Genomic DNA, 25,006 nt, shown 5'->3' with positions numbered 1-25,006 from the left:
AAATCTAATTATATCTAGTAATTTTGTATAGTTCTTCTTTCATTTATTTCTTCTATCCACTTGTCATATCTCACCTGTAATGTATCTGTTGTGTTATTATTTATGTTTATTCACTATGTTCAGAGATTTAACTTTTTAATCTCTCATGATTTTTCCCACGTTTTCGGTTATACCAATATTAGCTACATATATTTGTTGTAATTTATCTGCTCTACATTTATAATGTTTATATTCATTTTTGAGTTATTTATCCATTAATTTTAAAAAAAAAACACACACACACAATTGCACGGTTTCATGATAAACTTGTGGTTCTATCAAAATCATAATTTAACTAGAAAAAAAAAAACAGTGGGCGGACCAAAAGGACTAGAACTCGAACTTACTGAACAACTCACAAGCCTTTGTTTCTTAAAGGGCAAACAATTTTATCACTCACTCACGGGTAAAACTAGTCATCTTTTTTACCCTCAGACAAAAGGACACAGTTACCATAAAAAGACACGACAGAGCAAAACGAAGAAGAAGAAGTAGGCCACCAAGCCGTTCTAAATACGTCAAAAATAGTACACACAAACACACATCTGGCTCTAAGGCTCTAAGCCCTGAAACAAGCTACAGCTCTGAGTCCAAACCCGAATCTCACTCGACACTTGAGTCAGTGCTTTTTCCATTCGAACATTATTATTATTAACCCACCACCACGCCATCACCAACACCAGCACCAGCACCACCCGCAGTACATCCTCATCACGTGCTTATACCTTCATTTCATACCCAAAGGAAAGCGAGCTCTCGATCATGGCGGATCTCCAGTGGAATTCCCTCCTTCTCAAGGCGATGAGCAAGAGAAGAACCTGGGTGTGCATCTTCCTCCTTGTCTACGCCCTCCTCCTCTCATCCTCTTGGAACCTCGTCGTTTCTATTCGCTCTTGGTACAACGTTGCCATCTCCCACCGCCGGCCGACCACCTCCATCGGCTGGCCCACGCTTTATGCTTCTGTGCTTTACGGTGGGGTTTTTGGCTTGCTCGCCATGGGGGCGGCGTTGGCTGTTGCGGTGCCGGCGACTCTGGTCACGTGGATCACGGTCTTGGTGCTGCTGGCGTTTGCTGGGAAACCTCGCCGTGCGCTCGTCCGCGAGGGGCGGAGGATCACTGGGGACATCGCTGGGTTTGCTTTCAGGATTTCTGATTAGAGAGGGTAACTTCGTGGCTGCCTGCTGCGCGGTTGCGAGCTTTCTTGCTTTGTTGATTCGGAGACGAGGGATGGGTGAAGATGATCGGTAGCTGCTGTTGCTGCGGCTGCTGCGATCGATGTTGAAAAATTTTAGGGATTTTGGTGGAAATTTGGGATTTGGGAGGGACTACTAAAAACACACACACACTGTTTTCTAAATTTAGGGTCAAAGAGGATATTGGTTTTGTGGCAGAAAGATGGAATGGATTTGGAATTTTGGAATGTGGGCGTGGGATTAATTTCTTTCCACCAAAACATATGTAGAATATTATGTTTTATTATTATTATTATTATTATTATTATTATTATTGCCTATTGAGGGTATTGTTTTCTGAATTAATATTAATTAGATAAATTAAAAATGTATATTTTTTTACCTTGCCTGGTGAGGGAGTTTTTGCTTAAATTAAATGTTTGGAGCTGCTTAGAAGCAAGGGATAACTAAAAGCTTGCTTGATCAAAGAAGAAGAAGAAGAAGAAGAAGAGGATTCACATGGTATTTCTTTAGAAGTAATCTCTGGTTGAAAATGAGTGAAAAAAATTAGTCATATTCAACTCTTTTTATAATATAATTGTTTTTCTTTTTGCTTTTTTCCTTCTTGTCAATACTTAATTTGAGTACAAATTCAATGTACTGGATTCTGGAACCAAAAATATTGTGTCAAAAATTGCGTGGCATTTGGCGAACCCACTAGAGACCCAGGGACGGGCACAAATTTTGGTGGAACAAGTGAGAACGGGGCCATACTCACATGGGCGTTGAAATCACCCATACACAATCACTATTCACAACTCCCAGAAATGTGCCCTCAGCCGAAAATCGAACTCTCACCACTCGGTGAGAGCTCTATCGGCGATCCGTGTACCAATAGACCCGAAGGTCGTTGGCTAAAAAAAAAAATTATAATTATGTTACTAATTAAGCCACTTAAACTACAAACTGTCTTCATGACACTCATATGCATTTCAGGAAATTAGGAAACCTTAGAAAGGATTCAGAGCCTCATAGAGATTCTTTCTCATTTCAATTAAATTTTGATCTTGATGGTGCATATTCACTGGATAAGTAATATCATATTGGCACTAAAGAGAAAGAATTAAGGTGGATGTTCGTACGTACCAACAGTACTGAACTTGCTCAGAAGTGCATGTGATCCGGAGCCCCACACACTAATAACTCGCCATTGAAATAAATATAATAAAGTTCATTAACCAAGCTAATACATACCATGGTCCATCTCATCCTCATTCCTCACTTGATTACTTATTAATCAGAAAGTTCATGACAATTATTATTCATACAAGTTTCACTTCAGACGCTCCAAAACGTGGGAGCTAAAACCACATGTAAATGTTCTTTTATTCTCTTTCAAACACAACACACAAACCATAAAGACAAATGAAAATTAAACAAGCGCCCAAATGCCTAGAAAAGGGTGAGCAAGCGTTCCCCAAACTTGTCTTTGGCCTCCTTGTCAAAAGGATCATCACCCAAATACATATGGAAGAAGGCTCTGCATAACAGCTCACTCTCCACTTGACTTACCAACTCATCCTTAACTGCACATATTCAATCCAATTTCCCATTAAATATTCTCCAACTACTACTTTCAACTAATTATAAAATCGTTACAAAGTTTTATAATAAAAAATTCTCTGTTTTCACTTACTTTTAGTCTGGAGCACAAATCCAGGCAACCTAGTGATCTCTATGATGGACTTTGATGGAAGTTTGATGCTATCCTTTGCTTCTCCCATAACCCTGTGTTATCATGCCACAAATATTTAATGGTTAAAACCAACATGCTAGTGTGTATGTGTGTGCATGTACATAGCAAGTGAAGGATTAAGAATGCTTCACTTGTTAACCAGCTCTTCATTCTTTTGACCACCATTAAGCTTCTTGATGGATGAACCAAGCCCTTCATCAAAGTTCTTCCTCACCATACTCATGGTGAGACCTCCAAAGACAATCACCAACCTCACCATCATCCCTACATCACTGTTGATCACAGCTTCATAGAGTTCCTTAGTTGGTTTTTCTGGTGCGCCCTTAGTAAATTTGTCCACTAGAAGCTTTCCCAGCGCAGCATTATCAGCATATATCCCTGTTTGCAAAACCATGTAATGATACATACTTGATTATTTTTAATATGGTATCAGAGCTATATATTGTTTTTTTCCTTGAAAGTATCAAACATATACCAAAAGTGTAGACGTTGATGCCGAGGGCGAGGATTTTCTTCTTTCGAATACCAACAGAGTTGAGCGCTTTACCATCCGGTAACTTAACTGGAAATGAAACTCCGGTCTTGACCTCAACCTCCATCTTCACTTCCTCTTCTGCTTCTTCTTCTACTACTTTTTTAGCATTGGTCTCTCCTTCTTTGCCATCTTTCTGATTATCCAACTTCATCTCATTCACTTTTGTCTCCAAATCCTTCTCTTTGTTCATTCTTTAAGGCTAAAAATGAATCTAGAAACAGACGAAGTGATCTGAGTGAAGAGCGGTTGCAGTTGATCAAGGGGTGAGTGAGCATATGAATGTGTTGTGGATGGGATTGGTTTGAGTTGGTTGTATAAATGGATAATGGACAGCAAGAGCATTATAGACTGACATGATGAGGTAGTTGAGAGGATTGAAAGTTTGGCGATGCATTCAATTTTGATGGGTCTCTGAGACGTAATTAAGTGCAGGAGTTCAAAAGTAGCCATCCATGATGGCACATCTATGAAGGCTTCTATATCACCATCTTCCTATTTTTTTCATACCGGTGAGAGTAGATCCATGTCGCTGACCCATTTATTTATCTATTTATTTATTTATTATTTTTTTAAAAAAATTGGATAAACCATTCTAAATTATAAAAAAATTTTTTAAAAAAAACACCTCACTATACAGTGATAAACAACACAAACACAGAAGATACAGAAATAAAAAACAACAAACCACAAAAAGTGACTACAAAAAGACTGAAAGGATCAAACAAAACACAACAAAAACTCTGACCATTTATTTATTTTCATTTATATCATTCTTTTAATTTGCAATTTTTTCTCAAAAAAAAGAAAAGAAAAAGTATCTAGTAATATTTTCTTATATATAATTTACATCATTAATGGTCTTTTATTTTTAAAAATAGGTGTAAACCTTCCCTCCAAGATTCCCTCTAATTACTGTTTAACTAATTACGTTTTATCTCTGTCTGCCGACACCATTTCTCTTTCACTTAGTTCATCTCTCTGTTTTTAGTTGCCATTCTGGCCTCCTTAAAACAAGAGTGAAGCCCTTTGTAAAATTTTGATTAAACTAATTAAACATGTACACCTCAGAATAGTGAATATCCATGTCTTGATTGAGGGGTATAAAGAGAATGGTTGGTATACATGGAAATGTTTAGGAAACAAAAATATAGTGATCTTAAAACTCATTGTAATTTTAATCCACTCCAAAGCAAATTTTTTGGGGTTGGACAATTAGAGATAAGAGTGGATTGTGAATTAGAGGTGGAATATAATTTTTTTTCCAGAACAATGATATTATTTAAGAAGTCTAATATTTGAATGCCAAGGTATAGTGCAACCTTTGAGTATAATAACTAATAATAACAAAGCTGAAACACAAAGACACACACACACACAGAAATATAGACTTCACCACGGTCGACTGCATGGCAGGGTCAAAAGTCCCAAAAATAAAAGATTATCTTCACTCCTTAAACAATGGCCCTGCCTCTTCTTGCATTTCTGTGGGCTGAGTCGCTGACTAATTTGTGTCACCATTCTGGACACATCTGGAGAGAGGTCCATAGGACCATAGGCTTACTTATATCATGTCTGATTTTGAGGGTGGGATTACTTCTGGCATTTTGGCTTGAATGCAGCAAGTCGCCTGAGTATAAATTCAAAGCTTCAGTGTGCGCTGCAGTTACTCGGTGGATTTGGAAAGCCATGTGTGTGCAATGCTATATTCAAAAACAATCCCCTCAATCATATTAATTGGGTAGCTAAGCTGCTGTAAACTATGTTGAGGAATATAGTTCGTCTTCTGTGACTCGTCTGAAAAGCTTTCTGATTAATTTGAACACCCTTGCATATCCTCAAACTATGCTGTTCTCAGATGCCTCTTGGCATTCAGAAGTTTCTTTTTGACAAAATGAACAAACAGCCCTGAAAAGCTTTCGCTTAAATCGTCGAGGGCGCATCAGCGCCGGTGGAGCAAGTGGAGGGCGGAGCCCGTGCACACATAGGCCTTGGGACACACCCGCACATAACCACCGCTCACATATCCCAGAAATGTGCCTTCAACCGAGAATTCAACTCTCATCACTCGATGAAGAGCTCTATTGGTGACCCGTATACCAATAGACCATTTAGTCGTTGGTTCAAAAATTTCTTTTGGGGGTGCAATATTTGTTATAGCATAGACTAATAATTAATTATATGTATCCTCTTAGCAGGTTGTAGCAGAGTTGTTGCCTCATCAAGCATTACTGCAGAAGCGAAAGCAATGCAGATTGCATTAGAGTAGCCATGGATTTTAATATTGTAATTGACTATGTTTATTCTTGACTGTGCAGAACTTTGTAGAAGCTTAAATCAAACCCAGGAGATGTCAAATTGGAGGCTGGAACAAGTGAAAACAACTATTATCAACTTACTGAATGAAGCTGGGGATAAAAGAGTAGAGATAATTCCAAGGTCTTGGACCTCTTTGCAGATAGATTGGCAGCTCATGGCAGGCATGCTACACGTTTGTCTCTTTCTCGTTAGGGAATGGACCTCCCTATAAAGCTTGTGCTATCTACATGATTTTCAAATAGATAGCAATAACGCAATTAGTAAATGAGCTAGGAATGATTCTGCATGAATCACTCCTCCACTTTGTAGTTTGTGCTATACCCCAACTATAAGTCTAAGGGCATTTTGATTTCATGTAGTCTGATTTTGACTGCATGAAATCACTATAATAATAATATGCTTATCTTATCTTATTAATTTATTGCTACATATACAACTTGGAGTTTTATTATTTTACATCAATGCAAAATAAATTTTTATAAGCTTCCAAAATAGAGTGTGTTTTATAGTAGTGAAGTTCAAATTGTGTTTGATAGCAATATTCAATTTCTGAAATTTGCCAATGATCAAATAGTCTATTGATATATGGGTCGCCGATAGAGCTTTTCACCGAGTGGTGAAAGTTCGATTCTTGGCTGAAGGTACATTTCTGAGAAATGTGAGCGGTGGTTGTGAGCAGGTGGTCCCAGTGCCCATTTGTGCATGGCCACTTATGCCACCAAGGCTTGTGCACGCTCCTGACGATTTAGCAGTGTATTCGGACTGTTTGTTCCTCTTGTCAAAAAACACATTCAATTTCTGAAATTTGGGTTTCTTCTAGTCCGCATGTCACAATGTTGCCAAATCAACTTCTATCAAACCTAGTTCATTAAGTTGATACTCTGAAGTCAGGTCTTGCTGACTTTCTAAACAAAGTGGGTGTAAAAGAAAAACAGATAAAAGTAGCCAAGGTTGAGTGAGGTGCGTGTTCACAAATGGCGTAGCTTGTTAGGCAATCCTAGTCAGTCATATACCAGTCACAAATCACAATACCTTGGATTTGAAGCAAGACAAATCCTGCTTGAATATATTGTTTGTTTACATTACATTCATAAAACGGCAACAATATATGGTTAATTAAATCAATCCCAACAACAACATTGCAGTTTGATTTATTGCATCCTTCTTGTGCATGCAAGAATTCATTTGTCCCAAGACTGACTCAAACTGTCAAGCAGTGTTCCTAATCTGAAAAGATTAGGACATGAAGGTTTCAGACAAAGAGGTTAATCAAGGAGGGATTTGGAGCTATTTGGGATCTCAACAAGGAAGGGTAAATCAAGAGGAGAGGAAATGTTGTCTATTATCTACATCAAAGGGAGCTATCATTTGCTCCATTTCTTGAAACTTTGGGGCTCTCTGATTGTGTTTTCTTGGGTCATTCTCTTTGTACGATATAATTTCATGTTAAAGTATCAACTAAAGACTTAGACTCTTGTATTTATTTGGTAATTAGTGAATTGCTTGCTAGCTTGATTGGAGGAGTTTAACGTATATATTAGTGTGTTAATAATTTAGTTTAAATTTTTCATCTAGTAATAGAATAGCATTAGATGCTTGCTCTGTTCATGTTTGCTTTGATTGCAGCTGCTTCTTTCCCAGTTTGCTGGAGTAGATCATGTCAATCTTTAAGCTCTCTGTGATTGGAACAGTAATGAAAATGAGTTGCTTGATCAATGCCCACTTATCTTAATTAAAAACATCAGCACATGCATCTCACATGTGCATTCACCAGATCTATCAAAAAAGTACATGAACAATATTTAAAAAATAGTGATATATATATATATATAAATATATATATATATATATATATATATATATATATAAAAGAGATGGATGAAAGAGGGGCATGAATCATGACATATATCTGATGCACTAGACTCTTGTGGCAAGTAAAGTGTTGACCCTGAAATCTATCCACCGCCTTCTTCTTTCCATTTTGTCCCAATTACATTAATAGTGGCCAACCTCCACCACAACTCACATGATTAATAATGGGACCTAAAGAATCTCCTTTTAATTTCAATACCTCTCCATCCCTTCATCTCACAGGAAGCATAATGCATGCAATGAATCCAATTTTGTTTCTAAAAGTATTTTCCAAATCTCATTGAAGTTCAGTTAAATTTAATAATTCTAAATTAATTTTAAAAATCACATTTAATCATTTTTTAAAAAAATTGATAAATAATGTTTTATAAAAAAAAATACAAGGAAAAACTGGGAGGGTGACAATATGAAGAAAGAGGGGAGGATAAACCACGTTTTAATCATTATTTTTTACTCAAATAAATTTATTTTTTTCATAATTAATCTAAAAATAATTAGTAGAGAATAAAAAAAAATTGTGTCATAGAAAATTTATAACATAAAATCATTATTTTACAAGCAATTATTTAAAATGTGTGAATTGTTAAAAACGAGTTGATTTTTAATCACACATTAGAACCGTCAGGATTATTGATCATAACCAAAGTCATTCATATATTCATTATTTGGGTGTCTACATTTTTTTGTAAAATAAAAAACACTTACATTAAAGAAATCTATGACCGACACTAAAAGAAGCTGGGGTCTCGAGGAGATGACATGAGCTATCCAAGAGAGTCGATGACTAGCTCAAGCACTAACTTAGTAGTAATGGTTCATGATACGATCGCTCACATCCCTGTTCTAGAGAGGGGGTACTATTTTATTTATATTTTCTAATTTTTTGAATCTCTTTCATACGATGTTTCACATCTAGTAGGAAATCTATGTTGTATCTTACTTTTCTTATCGATTTATGATGTGTTTTTTTTAAAAAAAAAATTAATTTAAAGTGATTTATCTATTTTTTAAAAACAAAAAAAAAATTATAAACCACCTATATCACACATGATAATAAATATTTCATATCTTAAAATACATAATTATTCAGTATAATAACGGCATACATAAAAAAAAAAATAATGAAATTTTTTTTTAACAGAACAAGTAGAAACAAGTAGGTAAGTAACATATCATATCAAATCATATCATACATGCATGATGATAGGATCAGGTCATGACCCCTAGTCGGCAGCAACATCCATGAGCCATGTAGCTTTCGACCACATGAGGTTGAGGTTGGTGCTCGGTGGTCTTTCCGATTCCAACCTCCATGTGAACCCCAATGACAAATTTTGTATTATAAAACAACAAGAAGATAAAACACTAGTGGCTGGGAATCGGATGGTTCCTTCTACCTTCTCTTAAAGCATAAATATATGGATACCATTTCCATCAATACTTATTTTTATCCCCCTTGAGGTAGATCCAGATAATTTTATTATTGGTATTTTTAATGTGAATGACGTCACTGAACATTATCTTTTTACCATGTCAACATTTATCTCTGCCTAGTTCAACTTTGATGAAACTTGAATTTCTCTGCCTTGCTCAGTTTTTGTAGAGAGCAGCATGGATGTTGTTCTGGAGATAGATGGAGTTTGGGGAGCATGAGGTAGTGGTTGTTCTTGACTACATGGCTGGCAATTCAAGCACTTGTGGTGGTGGTGGTGTTGTTACTTGCTGCTGGTGGTGGTGGTGGTGAGAGTTTGTGGAGGATGGAGTCTGGGGATGGATTCTTTTCTGTGGATAATTTTTGCATAGATCCCAAGTTGCTTATTGACCCTAAGCTGTTGTTTGTTGGACCTAGGATTGGGGAAGGTGCTCATGCTAAAGTCTATGAGGGCAAGTATGGTTTTCTAATGGCCTTTTTCTTGATCTGTGTTTGTTTGATTTGGGGATTTGAGTGTGTGGTTCTGGTTTTGTAGGTACAAGAATCAGAATGTTGCTATCAAGATTGTGCATAAAGGGGATAACCCTGAGGAGGCTGCAAAGAGGGAGGCTAGGTTTATGAGAGAGGTCAACATGTTGTCTAGAGTTCAGCACAAGAATCTTGTCAAGGTTTCAATGTTGTTGAATTTCTTCTGTTTATGTGCTTTTGTTTTTGTTGGTGCTCATTTAGTGTTTGTATGTGTGCATGGTTGGTTAGTTTATTGGGGCTTGTAGTGAGCCTGTGATGGTGGTGGTCACTGAGCTTTTGCTTGGGGGCTCTCTTCGCAAGTATATGGTTAGCATGAGGCCCCGGTGCTTGGACACTCGTGTTGCTGTTGGATTTGCGCTTGATATAGCACGGGCAATGGAGTGTTTGCATGCTCATGGGATCATTCATCGTGATCTGAAGCCTGGTATTTCTCTTAGATCTTGAACTCTTTGAGTTGTATTAGTTGTTCTTCACATGGGAATTTTATGCTGCAATGCCTATTTGTTCTGGTTTATGCCTCTTTTAAGTTCGTTCAATTGTCTTTTGAAGTATTGTTACCTGCTAGACACTAAGGTGCTGGATGCATGATACTAATGACTTGGTAGGTGATCAAGCTCTAGATTTGATTCATAATTTCTGGTGAAATCCATCTCTGCTTTAATTGGTAGATCCCTTCTTCAAATAACTTATTTATTTATTCCTTCAATGGTTAATCTGCTGCTGCTGGGTAATGAGATATGCTTGGCCAGAATGAGCGATATTCCATTGCACTTTATGGCTTGCCTTTTGTTATGAATTTTGGCAAAAAGAAAAAAATTATGACTGTTTATGGTTCCATACATGGATTGGTTATCTGTTTTGAACTTTTTTGGCTTTGAATCTATTTGTTTTAAACCTTATGAACATCGATCTGTTGTTCTTTGTTTGAGAAATACATGTTGTTCAAAACAGCTGATCCTTTTGGGTGCATTCTGAATTCTGATTGATGGAAAGGTTATCTGATGTGCTTTATATTTTGGGTTTTTTATGGATGTCTTGATTTGATATTTTTTTTTTATGTGTAGACTAGAGGGTGGGAGATTGATACCATATGGGATTGGAAAGGTTGGTCTAGCCTTCCTATTTTGTTTGTCGGCTCAAGAAAGTCTGTTACTAGATAAGATAATCTACAGGATTTAGATTTTCCTTGCTTAAATGAAATTATAGGAGATAGGTTTAGCAAGTCAAATTGTCTTCCATATACTATGTTTTTACTATGTTGGCTGTAATAACTAGTTATGTTGTGATATTGAATTTTAAGAATAGTGCAGTGTTGGCATTTGCAAAGACTTGTGGTTGCTGTCACTAATTGAACTAACAATAAGCAGAGATTTGTGGTCATAAGCCTACTATCTGTCTTCAATGTCATAGCAATTTAAGTAGTGCTGTATGAACTTGGCAAGAGGGACATAGTGTATTCTGTTATTAATTTTTTGGAGGCATCTGCTGGCTTTTAATAGTGGAGCACAATGAAACTGCTAGATAGTAGTTACTTTTGAATTGTTGGCTTAAGCTTCTAGTGTTTGTTTAATATGAATTAAAATTCACATTTATATGGTTTTGTAACTAGGGTAGTTTTCATTTCTATGTTATAACTAGGATAGTAAAATTTGTGAACTAGAATTCATTTGAATTGTTTCTCTTGAGTTGGTGACCCACTTTTTTGGATATCCTTTTCCATGCCATTGTTCTCTTTCCCTTCATTTCTTAATTTAGTTTTGTGAGTTTCATATTTAAAGCTTCTGGAACATTGTTTTCCGCTTCATTTCTTTTTTCCTTTAATAAATAATGTTGGGATGGTGAACCTTCAATCAGTTAGTTTTCCAATAGTTTTCATTTTTGCTGCAGACCTTTTAGGTATATTGTTGTCATTCAGCAAATATAGTCCAATTGTATGGGAGTGTTTTAGGCTTTGACTCAATTTCTTTTGCTGTTGTTTGTGATTCAGCCATTACTCAAATATCCGCATCCCTTTCTGCAGACTCTTTTCTGTCTTGTAGGAGATTTTGTGATTTTTTTGTCCATCTGGTTCAGTTTATTCTTACAATGCTACATTTGTTTTGAATATTAATCATATTTGGAGAACTTGTTAAATGCAACATTAATGGCTCAAAGAATAAAACTATATTAATCACATCCATCATTTAATTTCACTAAACATTTCCTCAAGAGTTGAAGGCATAGAAGACATGATTTAGGAGGATGAATTTGAGCTAAATATCTGAACTAGAATCAAATACATTTTTGTTTATTTAGTATATTTTTTTTTTCAGTTTTCCTCTGTATTTCTGTTGCCATTACTGAGAACTTGAGATGTAATATCCCCAAAAATCCTTACAAAGAGCTGGATATATGTCGAAATAAATATCTAGGGAAAAAAAATTTTCGTTCTGGAAATGGACATTTATTGTGATCAGAAGTCTGAATTGTGGGTGTAAATTTTTTTAATTGACAATTTTCACCATATGTAATTTGATGTATGCATTTCTTATGACCACTTTTTAGATGTTGCCATATTTGATAATTTCGGGAACTCAATTGATGTATGTACTCATGTCAATTGATATTGAATGTTTGACTTTATGGCATGAAAATCTGGCGGTTGCGATTGCATTCTAATTAATTTAAAGTACTATTATTCTCAAAATATTGATACTTGATATTCTGACGTTGCCTAACTTCTTTAAAACTTGGTTGAAAGTTTCAATCCTACCTGCCTACCTCACCTAACTAGTTTGGGGCCATATCTGTACCATGAGCTGATGCTAGAAATTGAATTATTTGGCTCATTCCTGTTTCAAATCACGGTGGTTCTGTCATCAGTCAAAAGAAATGCTAATTGTCCTCTTATTTTTGTTTCAGTTTTAGAATGCATATTGCTTTACTTCATTTATTTGGGATGATGCCAATAAATCATAAACAAGTTTTCATTGAAGATAAGGATATGCATGTGCAAAATGTGGCTTTTGTAGGAATATGATGTTTCTAATGGTTTGACTGTTGACTGTTGATAATGTAGACAAAGATGTTTCTTACAAAATAAATTTTGTAATAGTTAATAAATACCGGCTATATTTTTTTTTTTTTGGCAGAGAACTTGTTACTAACTGCCGATCAAAGAACAGTGAAGCTTGTTGACTTTGGTCTTGCAAGGGAAGAGACACTAACAGAGATGATGACAGCTGAAACTGGAACATACCGGTGGATGGCTCCAGAGGTAACAGTTGGAAAGCATTGTGTTAATTGTGATAATTGACTTTATGTGATCAGTTACCTCTTCAACTGAAATATTTATCTTTATGCAGCTATACAGCACTGTCACATTGAGGCATGGGGAGAAGAAACATTACAATCACAAGGTCGATATTTATAGCTTTGCCATAGTACTGTGGGAGCTGTTACACAATCGATTGCCATTTGAAGGAATGTCCAATCTACAAGCCGCTTATGCTGCAGCTTTCAAAGTAAATTCTTTTGCCCAAAGCATAAAACAATTCTTTCCATCATCATACCATGTTTGATAGAGTGGCAATGATTTCTGTTTCAGAATGTCAGGCCCAGTGCAGAAGATCTCCCTGAGGAGCTAGCTTTGATTTTAACATCTTGTTGGGAAGAAGACCCGAATTCCAGACCGAACTTCAGCCAAATAGTGCAGATGCTTCTGAAATATCTGTCGACTATCTCACCACCTGAACCAGTAGTCCCTGCACGAGTATTTAGTTCTGAGAATGTGGTCTTACCGCCCGAATCTCCAGGGACAAGTTCATTGATGGCTGTTCGAGATGATATGGGTGACACTCCAAAGGCCCAGTCAGAAGAGAAATCGGGAGGATTCCTATTCTGTTTCAAACAATGCTATTAGCTGCTCTAGTCAAAATACGGCCATGGCAATGTTGGAGAATGTCGAAAATGGGCTCATGCTGATCCTGCAGCAGCAGGCTTTATCTGAATACGATGATGAATGAGTCGATGCTTTTAGGCCCATCAGTTCTGATGATATGCTTGGCAATTAGAAAAGTGAAGTCAGCTCCAGAACACCTTGCTAATACTTGTAAACTACCTTCCAGAAGGATGGTGATATGGCTCTAGGGTAACTTCAATTTTCGAACATGCTCATGAGCCAGCATATGGGTAGATTACAGCCGCAAGGTCATACTGTTACCATGACAAGTTACTGTGCATTGAATAATTCCCTTACTACCATGCCTATCAAATTTGTTAGGATCATTATGTATGCTGGTAGTCAAAACGACAGGGTTAATGTGTTAAAGTTTAATGTAACATTGTCAAGAATTTTTTTTCTTTGAGAGCTGATCTGATCATCAAGATGAATATGGTTTTTGCATTTAGGTTCAGGAACTTGGAATGGTAATCCTACAAGGGTGCATGTTGAAGTGCACTGAATTTCCTATCAGATAAATAGTGTTTGTCCAAGTGATTAGAGAATTGAGTTGTTTAAACAAATAGTTTCGAATTTAAATCTTTGGGTATATGTAAAACACTTGTAGGAAGGACTATTTTTTTTTATAGGGCTTTTAGTATTTTGTTAAGTATGTGACTTCTAAAAAATCAGCGAATAAAAATCATTAGACAAAAATATGTTTTTTTGTTAATGTATTACATATCTGTAAATTGGTTTTGGTCCTCAAAATCTCAAAATAAATGTAGTTGTAATTGATAAGGATATTTTCATCAAATCGAGAGAAGTTTCCATACTGTGGGTGTTTTCTTATAGCTATTTTGCTGTTTGGTATTTAGATTTTTTTTTTTTTGAAAAAAATTAGTTATACCATTACTTATTTAGATTTTTCTTTTTTGATCTTTATATAAATGAATAAATCATATTTATCAAGAGAGAAATTAAAAGTTCGAAGAGGAAGGTTGGGACAAAAAAAATATCATGGTTCTGGTCAGAGTATCACAAGCTACTGCTATGACATTAATAAACGAAACAAAAAAAAAAAATCTCATGATAAAATTATAAATTAAATCAAAATTAAAAATTTATGTTTTATAATGTAATATATTCAAAGACAAACTCTCCTTTCAATGTATATATATAATATATATATTTTTACAAACTAGGCAAATCACAATACCATAAACCAAATAACCATGGCTTCCCTTCAATATTATATATATATATACATATTTGGCAACAAAGAAGCAACAAAAAATTTAAGTTACATGGATGAAAAGATCACTGAACCATGCATGGTTGAGAGCAACCTCTGCACTAATCCTCTTCCTTGGATTCACCTCCAATAGCTTCTTCAACAGATCATACCCTGCCTTCGATAGCTTCGTCGCCGGCACTCTCGACCGGAGAGTGTTATACCTCGTCGGGCCACCCAAAAAATAGGGAGCCATAACCAACTGATCCAATCCCGGCCATGACTTCAACCCAACCGTACCCATCACCATGAAAATCATATCAAGCTGATCAATCTTCGAGTTCGCAGGAAACAACGGCTTCCCCGTCACCATCTCCGCCATAATACAACCCACCGACCAAACATCAATCGCCGCGGTATACTTCTCATCTCCAAGAAGAAGCTCCGGCGATCGGTACCACTGCGTAACCACAGTCTGAGATAACAAATCATATTCCGTTCCTTCTTCGTAATAAAGATACTGAAAACGTTTGCCGAGGCCGAAGTCACATATCTTAAGCTGCTGCATGTCACCGGCGCCGGTCAAGAGGAGGTTTCCGGGTTTCAAATCACGGTGGAGAATCCCATGAGAGTGAAGATAAGCAACTCCTAGAAGAAGTTGGAGCATGAGTTTCTTCACCTTGGCTTCGTTCAAGTCCCCCGGCGCTAAAATCAAGTGAGTCCTGAGGTCTGTGACTGCCTGGTCCATGACGATGAAAACGGAGTGGAGGGCAGCATCGATGATGAATTCTCTGAAGCCGATGATGTTCGGGTGGTGACACGATGATAAGATGTCGATCTCACGGAGAGAAGTAGAAGGGACGTCTTCTACGTCTTCAGTGCAACAGACGAACTTGGCTTGACGAACTTGGCTTGATGGCTACTTTGTGGCCGGTTCTAAGGTCTATGGCTTCGAAAACACAGCCGTAGGCTCCTTTGCCGAGCATCTTCACTATTTGGTAGTTTGCAATTGTGCTTTTCCGGCGATGATCTGCTTCTAATTGTCTACTTTCCAAATCCATAGGCTCCATTGCTATGTATTTTGTGAACGCCAGCGCCATGAGAGTGAGAGAGAGAGAGAGAGCAATGCAAATTTGGAAGGTTAGAGGTAAGGGTGAGATTATATAGTTTATTTGGGCGGGAGTGTTTGAATGGATAGCTTGGAGTTGAAGCGATAATTAAACTTCTAAATATTTATCCAATATCATTTTAGAAAGTTGGAGAAAAAAAAAGAGTTTATAAATTTAGGCCATTGTAAAATCTTGGAATTATTTTTTGATGATATTTATATTTAGTAAGGAGAAATAGTTACACATGTTAATATCTAATGATTTTTCTTAAAAAATAAAATAAAATCTAATGATCATTATTATAATATTATAAATATCTGAAAAACCAATAATAATTGCCAGGAGGAGTTAGACTCCAATTCAAAAAACAACCGTACTTCAATTTGACTCCAATTCAAAAAAGAACCATACTTCATTTTGGCTAAATCAACCCAAAAAAACCTTTTAGATTTTTTAATTAAAACCTTTTAAATATCAATAGAAGATATTTAGAATTTAAATTTTAAATTTTACATTTGAATTTAAACTTATTTTATATATTATCATGGACTTAAAAACAAAAAACAAATTAAAATTCCCATTATTTTTAAATTGTTATTTATCTATGTTTTCACGATTTTTTTTTTAATTTATGGTCTTAATTTTTTTTATCTATTTAGTTTTCACATCCTAATCTAAATACACCTCTAATCTCTCTCCCTCCCTAAAAGTTAAAATTTATCCAATCGATTGACTATGATAGTTACTTTATTAATCTGTATAAGGTTATAATGATTTATTGTTTATAATGTTTCCAAATAATAGTTATTATTTTTAAAATTAATTAACAAAAAATGACTTTAAACATTTGCCATAAAAAAAAGAAAAATTGGTTAATTATAAACCCCTCAAAAGTTATATAATTACATATTTACCCTTAGAAAAAACATAATTGTATATATTACCCCGAAAAATATAGGTAATCGTATATATGCTCTATTGTTAGATTCCGCTAACAGAAGTTAATCAAACTTTATTAACTATGGTTATAACTTGGATTAAAATATACAAAAAATCCAAAATAAATCCTTGTAAATAGTCATTTTACAATTAAAAAAAGTGTTCGAGGGTATATATGAAAATGGGTATAATGGTCATTTTATATATCGGTTTGTTTGTTAATGGATGGTTTTTCAACCGATTTGAACCCCTAGGGGTATATATGCAATTATATGTATTATTCGGAGGTATGTATGTAATTATCTTTTATTATAGGGATAAATATATAATTTTCAAAATTATTTAGAGATACACCTACAAAACTCCCTAAAAAAATGGACATAATCCAACTACCATTCACTAAGTTAGCATAAATTATTATACAGTGATTCCATAATAGAGACATTTAATCAATACAATAAAAACACGTAACAACCATACCATGAATATGTCATCCATCTATGGTAGTTAGTTTAGTAAAAAAATCAAAGATTTTTAAGTGTAAAATTGAAAGTTTTCTTAAAACAAACATATATGTGATTTTATTAGTGAAATCAATACTTCACTTAATTTAGGTTAGTAATTCTTCTAATTTTGGTTTTATTGAATTTAAGGGCTACATAGAATTTGCTAAAAAATATATGTCTACTCTTAATAATAATTGAATCTGGAGGTAGATAATTATCACCGATCAAATTGTGTTTGATCAAACTAAACTCTTCAATGTATATATATAGTTTAGAAATATTGAAAAAGTGAATTATTGATTTGACTGTTGATAAAAATATTAAATCACAGGCTATTTATTAAGTTCACGACAAAAGTTCTAACTTCGGCTTATTTGAAGCACACAAACATTAATCAAGAATAAAAACTTTAATATATATATATATATATAATAAAAAAATTTCCAACTTTTATTAAAAATCTCCACGTGACTCCAACAATTTTCTACTTACACAGCTCCATATAAATATCTAAACAAAAGAAAGTTTTTGTCATATATATATATATAATAATTTTTATAGTAAATGATTATCATAATAATGTTAGAGCAGGTGTTTGGGTGGGCAAAATTCAAACATGGCGGTTATCCTTCCCGCCCCCGCCAAACCCTTGGTCGTTCCGGAAAGATCAATCCTAAGCAATCCAAGAAAGCTCCTTTTGGAGCAATGCAAAACCCTCCGAGAGCTTCGCCAAATCCACGGCCATCTCATCAAATCAGGCCTCCTCTTCCACCTCCCCTTCCTCGCCGAGAACCTACTCGAATCCTCCGCCCTCCTCCTCCCCAACAACCTCGCCTACGCCCTCAAAGTCTTCGCTCAGATCCCCACCCCTCGTACTCAATCCTACAACATCCTCATCCGTGCCTTCATCCTCCACCATGCCCCAGAGAATGCCCTGCTCCTTTTTGGCCGGATGATCACCAGCTCTGTTTCACCGGACAAGTTCACCTTCTCTTGCGCTCTCAAGGCGTGCTCCCGACTCAAATCCCTCGCCCATGGCCGAGAAATCCATTCCCTTGTTCTGAAATCCGGGTTTGATTCTGTTGACTTTGTGATCAATAGTTTGATCCATATGTACGCAACCTGCGGTGAGGTTGGGACTGCACGGGCACTGTTTGATGAAATGCCTGTTAAAGGAGTGGTCACTTGGAATGCTATGTTCGCTGGGTATTTCAAAGCTGGGGATTGGATGGATGTTGTTAGTTTGTTCCGAGAGATGTTGGAGACCAGTGCTGAGTTTGATCAGGTTACACTTATCAGTGTTCTTACAGCTTGTGGGAGGTTGGGTGAGTTGAGCTTAGGAGAATGGATTAATCACTATATAGAGGAAAATGGGCTCAAAAGTAACCTGAATTTAGTCACTTGCCTTGTGGATATGTATGCCAAGTGTGAACGGATTGATAAAGCGCGCTCTTTGTTTGATGAAATGCCCTTTAAGGATGTTGTTGCTTGGAGTGCGATGATCTCTGGTTATACACAATTGAATCAGTGTAAAGAGGCACTTGAATTGTTCCATAGGATGCAGATGACAAATGTTGATCCAAATGAAGTTACTATGGTTAGTGTCCTCTCTGCTTGTGCTGTTTTGGGAGCTCTAGAGACTGGTAAGTGGGTGCATTCCTATATAAGAAGAAAGCAGATGCAGCTCACGGTCAATCTTGGCACTGCTCTGATGGATTTCTATGCCAAGTGTGGATGTATTGAGAATTCAGTTGAAGTGTTTGAGAAGATGCCAGTGAAGAATTCTTGGTCATGGACGGTGCTTATTAAGGGCCTAGCTAGTAATGGACGTGGTAGGGAGGCTCTCAAGTTCTTTTCGGCAATGCAAGAAACTAATGAACAACCTAGTGACGTGACTTTCGTGTGCGTTCTCTCTGCTTGCAGTCATGCTGGACTGATCAAGGAGGGGCAGCTGTTTTTTGATAGTATGAGTCAAGAATATGGGATTCAACCAAGAATTGAGCACTATGGTTGTATGGTTGATATTCTCGGCCGATCTGGTCTCCTTAACGAGGCATATGATTTTATTAGGAGAATGCCAATAGAACCCAATGCTGTTATATGGAGAACATTGCTGTCTTCATGTAAAATTCACAAAAATGTTGAATTTGCAGAAGAATCATTGAAGGAACTTGTCAAACTGGACCCTGAGCATAGTGGGGATTACATACTACTATCAAGCATATACGCATCTGTCGGTCGATGGGAGGATGCTGTTATTGTGAGGAACCAAATGAAGGAGAAAGGAATCAAGAAAACACCAGGTTGTAGTCTGATTGAGATGGATGGGATGATCCATGAGTTCTTTGCAGAAGACAGTGCTCATCCTCTCTCAAAGGAGATATACGAGAAGATCGAGGAAATGGTCTCAAAGATCAAGTTAGCCGGCTATGTGCCAAACGTAGCTGAGGCCAGACTAGACGCAGAAGAAGATGAGAAAGAAGTCTCTGTTTCACACCATAGTGAAAAATTAGCAATTGCATTTGGGCTCATCAAGTCTCAACCTGGTAGTGTCATCAGAGTGTCGAAGAATCTCAGGGTGTGCACTGATTGCCACTTAGCAACTAAGCTAATCTCTAAGGTGTACCAAAGGGACATTGTTGTAAGAGATAGGAATAGATTCCATCATTTTAGAGATGGGGATTGTTCTTGCAATGACTATTGGTAACTCATAGATTAGCACTTTACTGAGGTTGTTGATCTATATTCATCTTCTGCAGTGTTGTTGCTTACATTTCAGAAATTGAGACAAACCATATTGCATTCTGTAATGAAATGTGCCTAATGCCAAATGGCTGAAGAGATTAACAGCTTAAGTTCATGATGAATAGATATTATATACTGTGATTTGCCGAACTTTTTTTGGTTCATTTGTTTCAAATATTGCAGTCTTTAATTACACTCTGAAGTAGGGAAAATCAATTCAAACTATAATTTTGTTACATAAAGTAAACGATCAAATTGCTCCCTGATTCAATTAAGAATTTGTGTTATTTCATTCATGCTAGTTGACTTATCTAATAATAAAATCAAGACCACTATTTCAAACTTTCATTCGATTCCAAGAAAGTATTACTAAGCTTATCACCATCCTTATCCGGGTATTTAACAAAGTAATTAGTTTCGTATTCATGAGGAACTCAATTGATTAACAACATTAGACAAGGGTCACATTTCCATTGGCAAGATACATAACAAAAAGAAAAGTCTTCAGAGTCACCCATCAAGTGTTTGCCTTTTTCTGCAATAGTTTTCATGAGATGGCTCTTGAATTTTGTGTTTACAATTATTGTTCTAACATTTTTGTATTTTATTACTGGCTTGCCTAATTGCCTGTTGTTTTCAGAAAAGAAATTTGAATATTATGAGCAACGTTGGACGGCTTGGATTATTGAATGCTTGGTTGTAAATTGATGAGTCTTTCTGATTACTTTTTGTTAATCTGAAAACAACCTTAACAAAATTATAGGCTGCAAGTATAAGTTGGGTTAGTATATGTCTTGACTTTAAGCCTCTCACACATGATTGATGATCTATCCCAAAAATAAATTAATATAAATAAATAATTAAAAACTGATGAACTTATATGGTTCGATCTAGTCAACAATTCGTTGATTCCCTTACCATTCTCACATTGAAGTTCATATAAAACATATGCTTCTAAGATTTGTTATGTTTTTTTCGAAATTTCCCACCAAATCAACTAAATGATGTTTTCTTTTCTATGTATGTTCTTGCATGAGCTAACACCCTGATAATAAAAATATATTATGTCTATCTAAAATGATATATCATGGATTATAACCTCATAATAGTAAATTTTTTGACCATGTAATATTAGAAAGATAAAAAAATATGACTTCTCCCATAGAGTACTCACACATTGACACATTATATAGTTAACAAACAATAATTTAAAGTATTGTGCCAAAGTAAACCGTTCTAAATAGTACCATGTGTGTAAAGTTTCAAACCTTTATCCATTTTGTGGGTTTTTTTCACTCAATAACTTTTACTTTAAAAAGTTAAAAATATCTATTTTTTAATAAACCTATATATATATATATATATAATCACAAAAAAGAAAAATACTTTTAAATTATTTAAAAAGAGTTAGGAAGTGCTGGTAACTATGAATGCAATGACTTAGTCAAGAAGACAATGAAGAACTTAGAAAATTTGCAGAAATGTATAAAGGTAAGGTCACCTACAATTTTAAGCATTAAACATGACCATGACTTTTTTGTACCAACAAGGACATCTTTGGACAGCCATATTTATCACAAATAGATGACCTTTTTTATTTGTTTGTCTGATTAATCGTATTAATACCTTCCATTCTTTACTATCAATCCAAATGGTTTATTTATTAAAATGTATTTCTATACTTGCATTGATCCCCCCCAAACTCATTCAAAACAGATTCCACTTCAATATGACAACAATGAATAAAATTTTCTATCAAATTCTAAATGGCAATTATTCTTATTTAGACCAGGTCATGTTACCATACATATATAATGACAAAAGACACATCATTATACCTCTATATCATTTGTATTTGGATCTTCATATTATTCTGTTCAAGTGATGAGGAGTATTTATATTGTTTAACATAGATTAATGATTTATAATCTCCTTTTTTTATTTTTCTATAAACTTAAAATTTAAAAATTAGTTTGAGCTCATAGAGCAACATAAGTCTTAACTGTGCTGATTTATAGATAGCAATGAGCAGCATTGGACAAAGCTCATGTGCTTGCTTTTAAGGGAATTGTTTTACTTTATTTGCTTTTGCTTTCACTTTGTTTTATTTTATTTTATTTTATTTTTTAATTAATCAAACTTGAAACAAGAAAAGGAGATACATACAATATGAAAGTGACAAAAGAAATAGAAAGATGCAGAATGGCAGGAAAGAAGCTGTTTGTTGTGTAGTTTATAATTATAAATTTATTTCAATGGCCTCTCAATTTCCTTCATTGGATGGCCTAATGACCAACACTGGTGTCTTTTGTATGGAGTTTCCTGTTTGTTTTTGGGAAAGAGGAGCAGGGGCGAACCCACTGAGGCCGCGAGGGCGCATGTGCGCCTGGAGACAAGTGGGGACGGGGCATGACCACGTGCCATGAAACCACCCAGACACAACCACTATTCACAACTCCCGAAATGTCCGCTCAGTAGAATCGAACTCTCACCACTCGGTGAGAGCTCCATCGGCGACCCGTGTACTCAATGACCCCCAGGTCGCTGGCGCTCGCTTGTTTTTACTTCATAGTTTGCTTGGCTGTTGGTACTTGGTAGTTGTTTCTGTTGAGGTTCTCCCTTTTTTTAAAAAAAATAAAAAAAAAACATTTTTCTCCTCAAAAATTTTAAAATGTCCACCAAATTACTTTAAAAAATAAAGATGAATTATAAATTTGTTAATAATACATGGCGATAATATATTTTCCTTACAGGTATTTTATTCAGATAACTAATTTTAATTTTCTTGTGGTTTATTTATAAGTAAAAAATTATTTAGTGGTGATCATCAAGATTAATTAAACAAATTACTTTTGATTATAATATTATTGATAGAAAACAAATATAAAAAGCATGATGAAAAGGTTATTTGCATGTGGTTCAAGTGATTATTTGAAAATATTATCTAATACCTGCAAAGTTAAAGTTAAAATAACTCACTTTGACCTTTTCTATAGTGGGCTTTATTGTTTTGTATGGTAAAAATTTTCCTCACTAGTCACTAGTTTAGGTTTAAATGATGCTTATTCCGCAGGAGATTCCATTACAATAATTAATTGATTACAATTCAATTAATTTTTCTTTTAGAATACATAAACACTATTATGGTTAAAATCAGAATTTTAAAATTCAAAGAACATGAAAAAAAAAATAAATATAACAAAAATGAAATAACATTTCCCTACAATAAGATAACTATTATTTTTTTATTTTTTTCGTAATTAAAAAAATCAAAAGTTCTGTGAACAGCTGTTTTTTTCATATTAATGATATTCATAAAAGTTTTAACTTGCCATCTATAAGAAATTGTGAAATTACTTTCCTACTTTTGTTCTTTAGAAGTATCTTATTATTATTTTTATTTTCAATTTATTTTATTGTTATTTTTTAGTAGCTTTTGATATTTTAAATTGGATTATATATATATATATATATCTTTTTTAAATATTTATATTGGTATTTTAGAAAATACCACATATGGAGGAGAGAAATAAAATATTAAAATTTGCAAGAGATGGTAAATAAAAAAATTATTTTAAAAAATTAAGTAAAATAAACTTTATAAGAAATGAAAACTACTTTTAGCCCCTAAAAATTTCAAAAATTCTCACATTTGAATTTTTACTCTTTTTTCATTACTTTTTTTTTCCTTTACTACATATCAGTCCATTTATATTATCTTATAACATATTTTTTTTACTTAATAATTATAATTTTATTTAATATTATGTGTAACTATATAAGTTTTCAGTTAATATGTTTTTTTATTTAATATTTGATGTTTTCGATGATATATTTCCGCTTCAAAGACTGAAGGTTATTTATGTTAATAATAATTATTTTTATATCAGAGTTTCTAAAAAGTAAACTAACATGAAAAAAAATATTTTTTTAAAAATATCCAAATTTAGAAAGCCCAAGTGTACACATAGGAAATTTCTAAAGGATTTTTGACAATTACTAAATAAAAATAAGAAATCATCATCAGATATTTCAAAAATATCAAGGGTGTTGACAAGTAAATGCACAAGTAGGAGCCTGATCCATGAATGTATTTGAATGAATCCAATAGCACAATATTATGATGACAAGGAGAGGTTGGTGGCCACTATCGTACTGGCGATGATAAGACATATATATATATATATATATATATAAGTATTACTATATGTATATGTATAATATAGCCGTAATAACTCACATTGGTGGTATGGCACCCAACCACTGACCCACTCAGGGGGGTGACCCGGATTGCACGGCCAGCAGGTCTTCTTATGCCCATTTGCTTAGTGCTGAAGAATATTCCACAAAACAGATCTCGGAAACTGAAAACATGTGAAACTAGAAATACTGTTTGTCTTTCAATATATATATATATATATATTGACAAAATAGAAATATAATTTTAAAATTTGGATAAGGTTGAGCAGAACAACACCACTCGTTTACTACTATCACAAATTTATCAATTCATTTCTAAATTTATTTATCTTATGACCATAGTTTATTTATAAAATTAATAAATGCAGTAAAATTTATCAATAATCAATAATAATAACATTCCGACTAGTGCCGCACTGCGTCAGCGCTGTAAACAATAAACATAGGACTAATTTATTAAGCTATTTTTTAGACCGCGTTAAGGAAAGTTTAAAAAATTATCAATAATATGTGTAGATATATATATATATATACATATGATGCTTCTAATTATATGAATAAAGGAGAATGAACTCAGAAGGTTGCCGTCACTATTCTAATTTTCCAGAGATTAATAGTAATTAATAATAATAATAATAATAATAATAATAATATAGGTATTCCAAACGGCTATAATTAGCCGCTTTGAGAAGACAGAGTGGCT

General features: G+C 34.6%; 4 protein-coding genes and 1 pseudogene across 5 annotated transcripts; 3 read left to right on the top strand and 2 right to left on the bottom strand.

The window, feature by feature from the left end:
- Window positions 1-241: 241 nt before the first annotated feature.
- LOC120261692 lies at window positions 242-1,515 on the top strand (annotated as a pseudogene).
- A 962-nt stretch (window positions 1,516-2,477) lies between these two features.
- LOC120260629 (fatty-acid-binding protein 1-like) lies at window positions 2,478-3,810 on the bottom strand. Its single transcript, XM_039268157.1, has 4 exons — window positions 3,444-3,810; window positions 3,100-3,346; window positions 2,909-3,000; window positions 2,478-2,798 (listed from the first exon to the last, which is right to left on the bottom strand). The coding sequence occupies exons 1-4, from the start codon at window positions 3,691-3,693 to the stop codon at window positions 2,665-2,667; spliced, it is 723 nt and encodes a 240-aa protein (XP_039124091.1). The 5' UTR covers window positions 3,694-3,810; the 3' UTR covers window positions 2,478-2,664.
- Window positions 3,811-9,221: 5,411 nt separating this feature from the next.
- On the top strand, window positions 9,222-13,552 carry LOC120261536 (serine/threonine-protein kinase STY13). 2 transcript variants are annotated; one of them, XM_039269457.1, is made up of 6 exons: window positions 9,222-9,579; window positions 9,659-9,791; window positions 9,880-10,075; window positions 12,783-12,907; window positions 12,996-13,154; window positions 13,238-13,552. In XM_039269457.1, exons 1-6 carry the CDS (start codon window positions 9,449-9,451, stop codon window positions 13,550-13,552), a joined length of 1,059 nt encoding a protein of 352 aa, XP_039125391.1. In that variant the 5' UTR covers window positions 9,222-9,448. The 2 variants fall into 2 exon arrangements, with proteins under 2 accessions (XP_039125391.1, XP_039125393.1); XM_039269459.1 differs by having other exon boundaries at window positions 9,444-9,575.
- A 1,316-nt stretch (window positions 13,553-14,868) lies between these two features.
- LOC120260172 (cyclin-dependent kinase G1-like) lies at window positions 14,869-15,699 on the bottom strand. The gene has a single exon (XM_039267614.1). The coding sequence runs from the start codon at window positions 15,550-15,552 to the stop codon at window positions 14,869-14,871; it is 684 nt and encodes a 227-aa protein (XP_039123548.1). The 5' UTR covers window positions 15,553-15,699.
- A 2,258-nt stretch (window positions 15,700-17,957) lies between these two features.
- On the top strand, window positions 17,958-20,253 carry LOC120260555 (pentatricopeptide repeat-containing protein At1g08070, chloroplastic-like). Its single transcript, XM_039268051.1, has one exon. The coding sequence runs from the start codon at window positions 17,975-17,977 to the stop codon at window positions 20,063-20,065; it is 2,091 nt and encodes a 696-aa protein (XP_039123985.1). The 5' UTR covers window positions 17,958-17,974; the 3' UTR covers window positions 20,066-20,253.
- The last annotated feature ends 4,753 nt before the right edge of the window (window positions 20,254-25,006 follow it).

Source organism: Dioscorea cayenensis, chromosome 5 (genome assembly GCF_009730915.1).
Source record: "Dioscorea cayenensis subsp. rotundata cultivar TDr96_F1 chromosome 5, TDr96_F1_v2_PseudoChromosome.rev07_lg8_w22 25.fasta, whole genome shotgun sequence".
In the NCBI taxonomy this organism is placed as follows: domain Eukaryota; kingdom Viridiplantae; phylum Streptophyta; class Magnoliopsida; order Dioscoreales; family Dioscoreaceae; genus Dioscorea; species Dioscorea cayenensis.
This window is presented reverse-complemented; position numbering and strand designations above follow the sequence as displayed.

Excerpts from the sequence above, each read along its gene's own strand:
- LOC120260629 (XM_039268157.1), bottom strand. The coding sequence starts at position 3,693 with ATGAACAAAGAGAAGGATTTGGAGACAAAAGTGAATGAGATGAAGTTG. Across the intron at positions 3,347-3,443 it reads CATCAACGTCTACACTTTTG|GGATATATGCTGATAATGCT; the intron begins GTATATGTTTGA and ends TTTTGCAAACAG. Across the intron at positions 2,799-2,908 it reads ATTTGTGCTCCAGACTAAAA|TTAAGGATGAGTTGGTAAGT; the intron begins GTAAGTGAAAAC and ends GAATATGTGCAG.
- LOC120261536 (XM_039269457.1), top strand. The coding sequence starts at position 9,449 with ATGGAGTCTGGGGATGGATTCTTTTCTGTGGATAATTTTTGCATAGAT. Across the intron at positions 10,076-12,782 it reads TCATCGTGATCTGAAGCCTG|AGAACTTGTTACTAACTGCC; the intron begins GTATTTCTCTTA and ends TTTTTTTGGCAG. Across the intron at positions 12,908-12,995 it reads ACCGGTGGATGGCTCCAGAG|CTATACAGCACTGTCACATT; the intron begins GTAACAGTTGGA and ends ATCTTTATGCAG.
- LOC120260172 (XM_039267614.1), bottom strand. The coding sequence starts at position 15,552 with ATGGACCAGGCAGTCACAGACCTCAGGACTCACTTGATTTTAGCGCCG.
- LOC120260555 (XM_039268051.1), top strand. The coding sequence starts at position 17,975 with ATGGCGGTTATCCTTCCCGCCCCCGCCAAACCCTTGGTCGTTCCGGAA.